At 32.4% G+C, this 13,813-nt stretch overlaps 1 protein-coding gene across 1 annotated transcript in view; it reads right to left on the bottom strand.

The window, feature by feature from the left end:
• UTRN (utrophin) overlaps window positions 1-13,813 on the bottom strand; it is a 674,836-nt gene that overhangs the window by 459,127 nt on the left and 201,896 nt on the right. The window contains exons 15-19 of the mRNA XM_044675452.1: window positions 10,039-10,146; window positions 9,603-9,782; window positions 9,119-9,288; window positions 5,141-5,264; window positions 1,837-1,924 (exon numbers count right to left, since the gene is read on the bottom strand). Coding sequence (XP_044531387.1) covers window positions 1,837-1,924; window positions 5,141-5,264; window positions 9,119-9,288; window positions 9,603-9,782; window positions 10,039-10,146 — 670 coding nt within the window. The remainder of the gene's footprint in view (window positions 1-1,836; window positions 1,925-5,140; window positions 5,265-9,118; window positions 9,289-9,602; window positions 9,783-10,038; window positions 10,147-13,813) is intronic.

Genomic DNA, 13,813 nt, shown 5'->3' with positions numbered 1-13,813 from the left:
TTTGCCCTGGCCAAACCTATAGATGGAATGTGGGCCCTCAACCTCCCTCTATCTCTTAGCATCTCTCTCTCTTTCTAAAAATGTAGCTCAAATATTAGTATCTGAATTAAGCCCTGTTTTATCTTACCCTCCCCACCATGCACCATAGAAAATTATATTATACTTAATATCTCTGTATGTATTAGGTATGCGTGTATTTATGTGTATGTATGCATGAATATAACTATATATTTTTGATATACATATATTAAATCTATGTGTGTGTGTGTATTAACATAAACTTGTCTCCCTATCAGAATATAAGCTCACTGTGAATGGTGATTGTTTCATTCAATGTATTTGAATCATCCCTGGATCTTAGCTCAGTGCCTGGCTCATAGCAGGCCTTGAAATATAAATTTATTGGTGATTTATATTATCCAGAGATTTTCACAGGGTAAATAGGTGGGGATATATGAGGCTAGAAAAAAGAGAAAATAAATCCTTTATGACATGGGAATTCTCTGACTTGAGTTAAAGTTACTCAAACAATGACCAAAAAAGAAAATGATAAATGTTGGGGGGATGTGGGAAGATTGTTAATCGATCTGTGAACTGAAATAACCATTCTGGAGAGCAATATGGAATCATGCCCAAAGGGTCATTAAACTATGAATATCCTTTGACAAAGCAATACCACTACTGGGTCAGTATTCCAAAGAGATCAGAGATAAGGGGAAAGGGCCTACCTGTACAAAAATGTTTTTAATATCTCTTTTTATAACAAAGAATTGGAAACTAAGGGGATGTTAATCAATGGGGGAAGAATGAACAAGTTGTAGTATATGGTTATAATGGAATACTATTGCCCCATAAGAAATGACAAACAATGAATTCAGAAAAACCTGGAAAGACTAATGCAAAGTGAAATGAGCAGAACCAGAACACTGCATACAGTAACACTCTGTACAGTAACAGAAATATTGTACAATGATCAGCAAAATTAATATCACTACCAAAGTAAGTTTCCAAAATATTCACAAAGGACTCAATTTAAATCATATCCACACATAAAGAACTGTAGGAGCCTGAATGCAGATCAAAAGCATGCATTTCTTTTTCCATTTTAATTCCTTCATTAGTTTTTTTTATTGTATGTGCGATGTGTGTCTTCTATCACATCATGAGAAATATGGAAAGATGTATTACATGAAAATACCAGTCTAACCTATATCAGACTATTTACCTCAAATGGGTAAAGAGGGAGAGAATCAGAATTGTAAAATATCAGAAACAATTGTCAAAAATTGTTTCTATATATAATTGGGGGGGGAAGGGAAATAGAACACAAGAAGTGCTTAATAAATTCTTTATCTAAAAGGTGAAATAGAACTATTAGAATTTTCATTTAAGGTTATCTATTTAAGTCTAATCAGTTATGAATCAGCAGAAGAAGTTATTTTAAACATAAATATATAAATGCTGGTCACCTTGTTGAAAGTCAATATACTTTGTTAATTTACACATCTATTGCCCCCAAACAATTGCAAACCAACATGACTGTGAGCCTGCAGTAGGAAAGAAAATCCAGCAAAAAGTAACATTATGGGCATCTTACAAACCTACTTCTTTTTCAAGAATTTATCAGTGGAAAATTATTTTCTATATATGCTGACAGTTTTGTTTTTAGAATTTATAACCTCATGAGAAAAAGGCAAATGCTGAAGTAATAAAAAAAAATCATCATCTAAACTACACACACATGAGATATTCATATATGCCTTTTTTTATAATCATGTTATCAGATTGTTTAATTCAGCCAAGATATCAAAGAAATAGAAATATAATAGACTTCACCTTTTCCCATTTGTTCCAGAAGATTTTGTCCACAATGGTTTAATTCATTTAATTTGGGGATTCTTTCATTTTGCTCTTTTTCTAGAATCTGAAAAGCAATTACAAGAAGAGAGTAATATATACAGTCTTTTCAAAATGATCTTAATGACTATCAGAATTTACACAAAAATAACAAATAAATGCATGTAGTACTTTAAAGTTTATAAACTCTTTATATAAATTACTTGAATTGATCGTTCCTTATGAGGAAAAAATAACAGGTATTACTATTTTCCACTTTACAGATAAGGAAATTGAGAATAAGAAAGATTCAGTGACACGGGGTCAGGTCTTCCTGACTACAAGTACAGTGCTTTATCCACTAAGGGAATTCTAATTGTTAAATGTTCCTATGTATAGTTCCTTCCAAATTCATTGATTCAATTATTGTCTCTATGCAGTTATCCTAGATTTTATTCATTCCTTTGTCTCTCTCCTGAGGTGCAGTCTAGCATCACCAGATACTATTAGATATATAAAATGGATGTCCCTTAGGCATCTCAAATTCAAAAAGCACAACTCATTATCTTTCCCATACAACCCATCCTAACAAGGGCATCACTATCCTTCTTGTCACTCAGCCTCACAAGTCTGGAATCATTTTCAACTCCTATCAGCCATATCCAAGAAGTTTTCACAATATAAATGATTGTATTAAAGAAGCTAGATTTAAATGTTAATAAATCACAAAAACTACAACACTAAAAACATTTAGTGTTTTTTTTTTCAACAATATAAAATACAAAGCATGATAACTTCCTTTTCTGTATATAGAAAGTTATCTTTCATCCTTGGCTTAGAAATATGGAATTTTTATTAAAAAAATAAGAAGTATGGCTTTCTACCTCTCTCTACTTTTGATCACCCAAACTCCTAAAATTGTCTCTGGTCTGGTAATAGTACAGAACATTCAGTAACTATACACTTAGCAACAAAGTTGCATAAAATCAGTCTTTAGACCTTATGTTTTTCTTCTTCCTGACTCTTGTCTTATTCACACAGCTAAGTTATCCACAATTTACTGTTCAAAACATGAACAAACATTTTAATCAGATCATGTGCCTTCTAACATTAGCCAATGAATTTCTTTTACTATGTTCTGATCCATATAAACTTTAAGGTGATTGGGGCCTTACATGCTCACATCAAAGATAAAGAAATGCAAATCACAGAAAAGAAAAATGACAAATGTTGGCAGGAATGTGGCAAAACAGGGACCAGAATGGACTACTAGTGGAGTTGTAAACTGATCCAATCATTTTCTGGAGAGCAATTGTAACTATCCCCAAAGGGCTATAAACTGTGAATACCCTCTGACACAGCAATACCACTACTAGATCTATGTGCCAAAGAGATTTTTTTAAAAGATAAATATTTATAACAGCTCTTTTTGTGGTGACAAAGAATTGGAAATTCAGGGGATGCTTATCAATTGTGAAATAGTTGAACAAGTTGTGGTATGTAATTTTTATAATACTATTGTGCTATAAGAAAGAATGAGCAGAATGCTTTCAGAAAAACCTGGGAAGATTTACATGAAAAAGTGAAACGAACAAAACCAGGAGAACATTTTACACACACACACACACACACACACACACAAACACACACACACACAAATGTTATATAATGATCAACTGTGAATGACTTGGTTATTCTCAATAAGACAGTTATAAAAGACCAATGATGAAAAAATGCTATCCACCTCCAAAGAAAGAACTTATAGAACCTGAAAGCATATCTAGGCATACTTTACTTTCTTTATTATCCTTAGGGGTTTTCTTTTTGGTCCACATTTTCTTTTGCAACATGGGTAATACAGAAATGTTTATCATAATTGCACACTTTTATCAATATTAAATTGCTTGTCTTGGTAGGGAGGAGAGGACAGAAGAAAAGAGAGAATTTGGAACTCAAAAAAAATTTAAACGAACGTTAAAAAACTTTTCTTTACATGTAATTGAAGAAAAAAATTAAAATTAAATATAAAAAATACATCATGATTCCACCATGCTCAACTTATATGTTAAAGATACTTTTAAGGGTTACATTGTTTTGAATATAGGAGATAAAAAGATATGCTTCTGAGGACAACCAAAAAAAGCAAATTAGGAGAGATCTGGCTTGCAGTATAGATATTCCTGAATTGACAAATGGCATCAAAGCCTACAGTCCTAAATTATGAGTTATCCAAAGTACATGAGTTCTCTTCCCTCATATACTTTCCTGCAAACATCCCATTAAGGGTGTACTTCACTCTTACCATCAATTGTACACAGATGGAAGAATGTGACTCATGTATACGTGGACATTGTGAATGTATTTTCTTAATAATCTCCCTGATTATATATCCATATTTGTAATAGTATTATTACTTTCACTTTATTTCTAAGTAAATGGTTATGTTTAAAATATAAAACTGTTAAGTGTTTTGAGTTTCAATGAACCAAAAAAGACATCAATGAGAAATCAAGAACTAAAGTGGTAAGTAGGAAAACTGTATAGTCTCTCAATGGGGTTATCCTTAGAAATAAAGAGAATTTTAAGTGTATTGTGTGATAGTGGTCCTTCTGTATACCCACCATTTTATAAAAGCAGAATGGAGAAAGTAAACAAACATAGAGCCTAAGCATGTTTCTACATGCCTCAGTGAGAAGTATGAGGCCCCACAGTGTAAATACAAACTCTACCCAGGTTATATGTATAACTTTGGACACCTTAACAAACCAGGGCCTCAGTTTACTAATCTATAAAATTAATGGTTTGGTTAAATGACCTCTGAATTCTACCTTGCCACTGGACATTAATTCAAAGACTTTCTATATAAGCTACAAGGTATAAAGTAAAATTCCTTAGCTTACTATATATCTACATTTTACAACCATGACAATTTCCTTAATTTCACAATAATTTCAAAGAAAAGATGAGGCACTGAAAATTTTGTTGTCAAAAAAGAGAATCCTATCTGAAAGCATTCCTTTCAAAAATGTTGAGTAGAAAACTAATCATGGCTTAATCATCCCACCAATTCCCTTTTTTCCCAGTTCAAATGTTACTATAAAATGGAAAGGGGAAGAAAAGAATGCTATTTCTCCTACTATGGATTTTTAAGTCAAATATCCAGTTTGAGATTTAAATACAAAATAATAAAAAATAACTTATTAGTGCTCTATGCTATGAAGTTCAGTCCCCACTGTCTCCCTTTGAGTTGACAGAAGCCATAACATAACAAAATATTTTATTCATAAGAAAGCATTTACTTTACCTTCAACTTTTTCTTCATGTCCAAAGTGTCTCTCATCTTCTTATATTCTTTGATATCTATGGCGTGAATGACACTGTTTGATTTTGAAATCCAGTTCAATAGTTCAGTGCTTACAGCATCAAACCTGGTTTTAAAAGTTCAGATGTCATTAGTTTTCTTCCAATCTTTTCTCCCCTCTGGAACATGGAAGCATTAAAAATACAAATTGTTCTTGTGCTGTGTGAAATCTATCCAACATTTACACAGAAAATAAATTCACACAATAATAAATTAATCAAAATGACTCAGCATTTTCATAATAATTATGCCTGTTCAAAATTATTTTAATGTGTGCTAAATACACAGAATCACACAAACACAAATTAACTCTTAAGAATTTCCCCAAAAAGTCATAGAATATGAATGGAATAAGAAACGATGACTATAAAGAATTCAAAGAAATGCAGACACACTTCTATGAAGTGATGGAAAACAAAGAAAATGGGGGGAAAGGACAATATATATTAGAATGATAGTGTTAAAACTTCCTAATATTTCCTTCATGTCCCTATGGTATAAAGGTAACCATTCCAGAAATCACTGCAGAGGAGAAGTAGTTGTTCTTCTGAAGCTTTAGTGAAAGCAGAGTTAAGCCCCAAAAATCACTTATTTAAAACCTTTCAAATCTTAAGGATGTGTCGAGAGAAATTGGATGTCCTAGCGAAATACCTATCATAAGTAACATTTTGAAAAGACTGTCTTTTCTATTAAAAGACTGTTTAAATTTGAGGTTAAAAACAAGGACATAACCAGTCTTCAAAAACTGTCACAAAGTTATACAAATCTTGAAATTCAACTTCTAAACAAGAAGTAGTAAAATTTTCATTATAGCCTTCAAAACTCCAGAGTAGTCAGAGAGGTATGCCAGAAGTATTCCCTAAAAGCAACAGAATTAAATAGTCTTTCATAGATTTAAAGCAAGGAACCATTTCTCTTCCTTGAACATGGAGTATCTCTCAGATATCGCGTTCCAAGAGTGTCTCATCTCATCAACATTAAATGCTAAATGAACTCTATAGATTCTCTCCTTAATTATAGTAGGAAATTTCTCAAGAAAATTACTGGCTCCTTTTTTTAATCAGTGCTAGTAGTGTCCCCACTCAATCTAGCATTATGCGGGCTTGCCCTGGGTTTAAACCTCTCCTGTGACACAAATGATTCAAAAGTTCTAAGACTTCATTTTGATTCTGTAAAACTCTTATTAAATGCATACATACTAAATAAACAGCCGAGTACTAAGGTCTAATAATGATGTGTATATAAAATATGACACTTCTCTTGCATTCAGTGAGTTTATACTTTAGTAGAGGAGAGAACTAGACATATACCAAAAAGACAATAATGAATGATAGAAAGTAATAAGTGAAAACGAAGATATAAGTTCAAAAGAACACTTGTATGAGGGAGATAACAGGAAACATTTTAAGTAACTACTGGCATAGCAACTTTATTTTAAAAGTTGGGTATGATTTCTATAAGAAAAGGCTATAAAGAGAGTATTCCAGAAACAGGAGATTACATGAGCAAAAGCATGAGTGAGGGAAAATGAAACACGTGTAGAAGTCAAAGAATAGTTCAGTTTGATGGAGAGGCTGGAGGAGAAAGATGTGGAATAAAACCGCAATGGTTGGTTAGCCTTATATCAGTCAAAAGAATCTGGTTAAATGGTTAGTAACAATTAAATGTTCCACAGCAAGGAATGGCACATTCAGAGTTGTGCATTAGGAAAATTATTTTGGCAATGAATGATAAATAGGATAAACGAGAGCAGGCAGAAACTAAAAGAAGGCAGAACAAGCTGCTGAACAAGTCTAGGCAAGAGACAATACTGGCCAGAACTAGGGTAGTGAAAGTGATAGTGGAAAGGTGAGGATGTAGAGATAAGAAAGATATTTTGGGAATTTAGCAAATGAGTTGATATAGAAGAACAAAGCAGAGAGAGAAATGTCAAAGATGTCTAAGATTCCACACCTGGCAGACTTTTTAAAAATGGTTCTTTCGTGCTTAGGAAGAGGGGAGTGATGAAAAGGAACAAATTTGGGGAGAACTACTAATAGTTTAGTTTTTATACGTATTGAATTTGGCGTGATGACAGGATACCCATGTGAAGATATCTAAGAGGAAAATGAATTTTCAGCAGAACAAATTTTGGTTCTGAAATTTTAAAACAAAGTATAGACTGAAAATCATATGAAAATAATCTAAAAAGAAGCAATAATTAAAGCCAAAGGAGTGACTTCAGCAAGATTAAAAAACAAATAGGCTCAAAACAAAGAAATACTTGAGATTTAAAAAATAGGAAGAGAAAGAAAAACTACTGGTAGAAGACAAAGAAGAAATGGTACAGGAGGGAGAAGAAGAACCAAGAGAATTCAGTATTAGGAAAGTGAAGAGGGAAAATAAAGAAGAAAGTACTGGAAAATGGGACCAAATACTGCATAGAAAGCAGAAGGGGAAAGACTGGATTTAACAATTAAGTGATGACTCACATTTGGAAGGACAGAGTCAGGGGAGTAGTGGAAACAGAAGCATTATTACATAGAAATGTGGAATGAGAGGAAAGGGAGGAAGAGGAAACACGGAACATAAACTATTCACCCTAGAGGTCTGGCAGGGAAAAGAAGAAGGCAGTGGGGTAAGAATCAGAACAAAGAGATAGAAGATATAAAAAAGGAGGATATTAAAAGAAGGGTACATTCTTGGAGGAACCAAAAGAAAGGGATAGGTTGGTGGCTCAGTGGATAGAGTAAGGTCTGCAGACAGAAAATCCTGGGTTCAAATCTGGCCTCAGATACTTCCTAAGCTGTGTGACCCTAGGCAAGTCATTGAACCCATATTGCCCACCATTGAACACTCTTCTGTCTTGGAACCAATACTTAGAATTGATTCTAAGACAGAAGGTGAGAGTTTAATAAATTTTTTAAAAGGAGGGAATAAAATTATAGGAGAAAGGCAGCCTAGAACTACCCTCTACAAGAAATATTAGTTACTTCTTCCTTTGAGACAGAAAGGAAGAGGATAAAATGAGAGATGAAATTAAAATCTTTGAGATAGAAGAGATAAAAGAGCTCTTGATAGAGAGCTTTGATATTCTTTCGAGGGTACAAGGCAATATCATACACTGAGATAAGTGAAGTATGGCAGATGAGATTGTAGTCAGTCAGTCCCTAAGTCAATTTTGTAAGCATTTACTATGTCCCATAAAGAAAGTCATGTCTAAAGTCAGGAAAAACTCATCTACCTGAAGTTAAATTCTACGTCTAGCTATGTGATCCTGGGCAAGTTAATTAACTGTTTGCCTCAGTTAGCTCATCCACAAAATGGGTTGGAAAAGGAAATGGCAAATCATTCCAATATCTTTGTCAAGAAAACTCCAATTGGGTTCATGCAGTGAGATATGACTAAAAAATGATTAAATGACATAGCATGAACCAGGATGGGAAATGGTCTTAGTCTGGGTATAGGGGAGGGGGAAGCAGCTCTATTTAAGGATGTTCTTAAATTAAATGTTCATTATTAAAGAAATATCTTCCTCAAATAATATGAGTGAATATTTATGTAGCACTTATTGTATGCCAGGCATTATGGTAAGCAATTTACAATTATTATTTAATTTGAACCTCACAACATCCTTGAGAAATAAGAAATATTATCATCACACACATTTTACAGATGAGAAAAGAGACAAATAGATTCAAGTGACATGTCCAGAACCAGAAAGCTGGTGTTTGTGGCAGAATCTGAACTCATATCTTCCTGGATGCAAGCCTAGTACTTTAACTACTATGCCACGTAGCTATCTTCTAATAACTTTGCAAAAGATTTTCAACTTATCCAAAATGAATATGTATAATATTAATAATAATGAATAATAATATCCAAATAAAAATTAATAATGTGCAAGGATTTTATTCATAAAAATTTATCACTCATTCTTACTTTTTCTTAGCATCAAGGTCTACATGTACTTGTCTCTTCTTTGGTGGAGGAGGGGGAGGCAATTCTTGTTTGGATTTCTTAACAGTGACTTTTTCTCTAATGCCAACAGTTTCCAAAAGCAGCTTCTGAGGAACCTGGGACATCCCTAGCTTTGCTACTGCCTGAGTCACCTGTTTAAAAAAAAAAAAAAACAGAAAATCCTAGACTTTGATATTACAATAAAACATTTATGAGAAGTTATTGGTACTTAGATATCAATAAACTACTGAGATATGATTAAATGATGAGGAACAAATATGTTTCTAATTTTTTTCTGTTCATACTAAAATAATAGAAAAGTTTTAAAGGACAGAAACTTTTAAAAAACACATTCCTACTTCATGATAAATTAAATATCAGTAATCTAAAGGAGTCATCTTTCAAATTTATCTTAAATTCTTTACTTTAAAATTAGATTCAAAATATATTTTACACAAAGCATTACCTGATTCGAGTAGTCTTCTAGCCTCTGAACCAAGCTATCCCACCTCTGGGTCAGTTCCTCTGAATCGCTATTGATCTTCTTAGAAGTCCTGGGATTATCAAGGAGTTGACACACATCTTGACCAATCTCACTTAGTTGGTCTAGGGTCTGACGTTTCATTTCCATGTCTTCCTTCAAAATCTAATATTTAAGATGTTTATTAGATGATTCTGTCCTAATAGGAATGTGTCATCCTATTCTCTTAATTTAGAGTCATCGACATAAAAACAGCACAACAAATGGTAAAGGATATGATAGCACAAAGTAAAAAGAAATAAGACTTCTGCCTCTAGACAGATTCAGAATTACATAATTAGCATACACTAAAAAATACCAAAAATCACAGGCCATCCAAGGCAGTTGCATAAAAGGGAATGCTGGCAAAGAGAGTACTCACTGCCAGTCGCCGAACACTGACACTCAGCTCCTTTTGGTCTTTGAAGTTGCTTGTCTGCACTTTATTTAAAGCCTCTTCTTTCTCAGTTAGCCAAGCTTTCAATAAACACTGCAGATGAAGAGGATAATACCAAGTGGATAATATAATTAAATAGTAATTTATTAAATCAAAGTCACGAAGTGTTTAAAATTATCAAGTCTTATTTCATTAGAAGCCCTTGTAAGACAAAGACTTCAAACACAAAAGTTTAACATACATATAAAAAAATTAAAACAAAAATAACATAATAATAAATCAGACAAGATCACGATAGTGACTATTTAACTAAAGAAAAAGGAAGACATCTAATACAATTAAATCATACCTTTACTTGAAACATGCATTTGTATTTGCAACAGATCTACCCAAAATTAAATAAATGCCTGAGTAAATAAAATCATTGCTGGGTAGACAGGATAGTTCTGAGACATAGAGATGAAGTTTATCTTTGAGCAAGAATGAGAATTTACAAATTCAGTATCAACGTTACCAGAGCAACAGATAAATGGGTAGTTTCAGAACCATACAAAGATTGTCCAAATCATTAACTTTAAATTTATATGGCTTTTAACTCTTTCCATTGATATTTAACAATATGGACATTCATGAGTTAAATAGGAGTAAAGACTAGTTAGCCTTGTAAGGACCTTTCATGATTTGATTCAACAATACAGAAACCAATCAAGGACAGCTAGAACCCTAAGACTCCTTCCCTAGACCTTCTTGCAAGGGTCAGACATATAAACTTGGACTCTATGTAATTATTTCTCTTTAAGGTTCTTCCACAGGAAAAAAAAATCATCAAACAAAAAGATTTAGAACCTGGCCCATATCAATATTAACCACCCATCTATATAATTATGAAAACATGGGAGAATTAGGGGAAAGAAAAATGCACCGATTATTTTTCATTCTGCCTGAACTATAGCCATTTCCTTTTTTTTAATTCTTTTTTTCCTTTAAGAGAATTATTCACAGGTAATCCATTTATGCTCTCATTTCTCATGCTGCCAGAGTAGTTCATGAGATTTACCTTTCCTTTAGCATTTGATTGGTGTATTGGAGGGAAATGACAGCATATAGAGTTAAAATATTTTGCAGTTTCCTAAAAATATTTTGCTGAAGTTGGAACTAATTCCCAGAACCCATTTCCAATTATCTTGAAGTTTCTGCACCTGGGTGAACAATAATCCCTTGACAGATTATTTAATCGAATACAGTACGGCACTTGGATTTAGCTCATGCATCTACAAGGGATCAATATATCAAGCAAAAATGATGACTTCAATTTTCCCAAGAGAGTTTCACTGCTAGAGCATTTCTGTCACATCTGAACAAGACTAACTTCTTCCTACATTATCTAGTGGCAGTATAGTTAAAGTGGCTAGGTTCTGTAGCAACATCTTGAAAGAAACAGAAGGCTCAGCTGCTTGGTTTATCAAGAGATTGTTTCTACTTTACTTACATAAGGCAACAATTTACAGATTTAAGTTGATATTACTATTACTTAGGAATATATTTTGGAACAACTAAAAGGCACAATTTAATAATCATCTATTTCTTCCTATCATTAGGATAGAATGCAAATTTTAGCTTTCAAACCTATTTTTAAGAAAAAGCCAAAATACCTAATCAGAATTATTCCCAGAGACTTATGAGAAAGAATGCTATCCACATTCAGAGAAAGAACTGTGGGAGTAGAAACACAGAAGAAAAACAAGTGCTTGAACACATGGGTTGATGGGAATATTACTGGGGATGTAGATGCTAAACGATCACCCTAGTGCAACTATCAATAATATGGAATTAGGTCTTGATCAATGATAAAAACCTAGTAAAAAAAAAAAAAGTAAAACCCAGTGGAACTGTGCACCAGCTACGGGGAAGGAAGAGAGTGGGTTTGGGGGAGAGGGAAAGAACATGAATCATGGAACCATGGAAAAATATTCTAAAAAATAAAAAGAATTATTCCCAGAAATTAATGTTAAAAATTGATCTTAGAATCCCTGGTCCTCCTGTTAACTTTCTTTCTCATGTTAACAGAAACGACATTCTCTTAGTCAATAAAGCTCAACATTTCAGTTTCCTTTGAAACTTTGAATCTACTTGAATATACTGATGCTATGATGAATGTAGACAAAGACAAGTCTATCAATTATTTACTATCCTACAGATGTCTTTCGTAAACTACATTTAAAATATTCTGTCTTTCATTATAGTAATCTTTAAGTTTGTATTTTAAGCAACTAGAGGACAGGAATAATATTTTATTAATCTTTGCAACTATTTTCAGTACCAAGGACATAATGCCACACATCCAATAGTTACTCAATAAATATTGTCTTATAATGACCAAACATATCCAAAAAAGTTAAGAAAATATACTCATTGGACTATTTTATGAGTCATTTTCATTTAGCTGTTCTCGAAAATCACACATGTGCATTTCTATTTAAATTATCTGAAAAACAGAGGCATTTCTTTTTTAAAAAATAGCATTACTGTTTATAGAAATAACTGAATGAATTTGAAAATCTTAAAATGAACAATTGAATAAGTATTCTAGAAACAAAATTGGAATGTGAGTGTTAATATTGTTGGATATTTCATTTAATTTTTAATTTTATTTATTTAATATTATCTGTTATTAATAATGTATGTTATTTCACAGGAAAATAAAAGTGATTCATATAATAAAGTAATATTTAGGTGTGATGGCAGAGTCCAAGAACAAAACAAAACAAGGTCAAATTTCTTGGACTAATCCAACAAATATTTCATATCATTTGAATAGGTATTAAATGATCAACAGTCCAACTTGGATCAGTTTAATTAATTAGCTTCTGATAATAGACAAAAAACTTACTCAAAAAGGAAATTATTGTGCTACATGTGGTAGGGAATTTGTGGGAAGTATAGACGATTACAAAAATGTGTGTCTAACTATGTAGAGGATGATTCCCAACAGATTCTATGTCCAAAAATGTAGACTATAAACTCAACAATAGCTTAGAGTTTAGGGAGTTTCCTGGGGTATTTAGTGAAAGGTTAAGTATACAGTTCCAAGATCTATCTGAATCAATAGTTACTCTTATCTTATGCTATAACTGTACTTCATATGCAAAAAAAAAATCACAGAATACTTACCTTCATGTAGCATACAGTCTAATAAATAAGCTAAAATGTATCCTATCATGGCACAAGATATACTATATGCTACATTATAATGGACTACCATAATTTGGAAGAGGAAGAGATTATAGTTACTAATTTAGTTACTAATTATAAAAATTACATATACATATATAATGTGTATATATAGTAAAATATAGAATATATATAGAATAAATATACATAAAAATAGTTACTAATATCCTCCAAATCTTTATATACCATCTGGTTTAACAAATAAACATTTATAATTGTTACATTTTAAGGAAAAATAATGATCCAAGTATTAGGTTTCTACATCCTGATTATAAAACAGTGGATAAAATTTTTTTAAAAAACCGTTACTACTGGGTGGCTCAATGGAGAGAGAGTCAGGCCTGGAGATGGGATGTCTTGGGTTCAAATCTGACATCAGACACTTCCTAGCTAGGTGTTCCTAAACTAGTTATTTAACCTCAATTGCCTCCCATATACCACTCTTCTGCCATGGAATCTAAACTTAGTATCAATTTTCTAAAACAGAAGGTTAAGAGTTTTAAAAAATCATTATTACAAAACTTTCAAA

The sequence above is a fragment of the Gracilinanus agilis genome, chromosome 4 (genome assembly GCF_016433145.1).
Source record: "Gracilinanus agilis isolate LMUSP501 chromosome 4, AgileGrace, whole genome shotgun sequence".
Taxonomy (NCBI): domain Eukaryota; kingdom Metazoa; phylum Chordata; class Mammalia; order Didelphimorphia; family Didelphidae; genus Gracilinanus; species Gracilinanus agilis.
The sequence above is the reverse complement of the archived record's forward strand: the minus strand, read 5'-3'. Positions and strand labels throughout refer to the sequence as shown.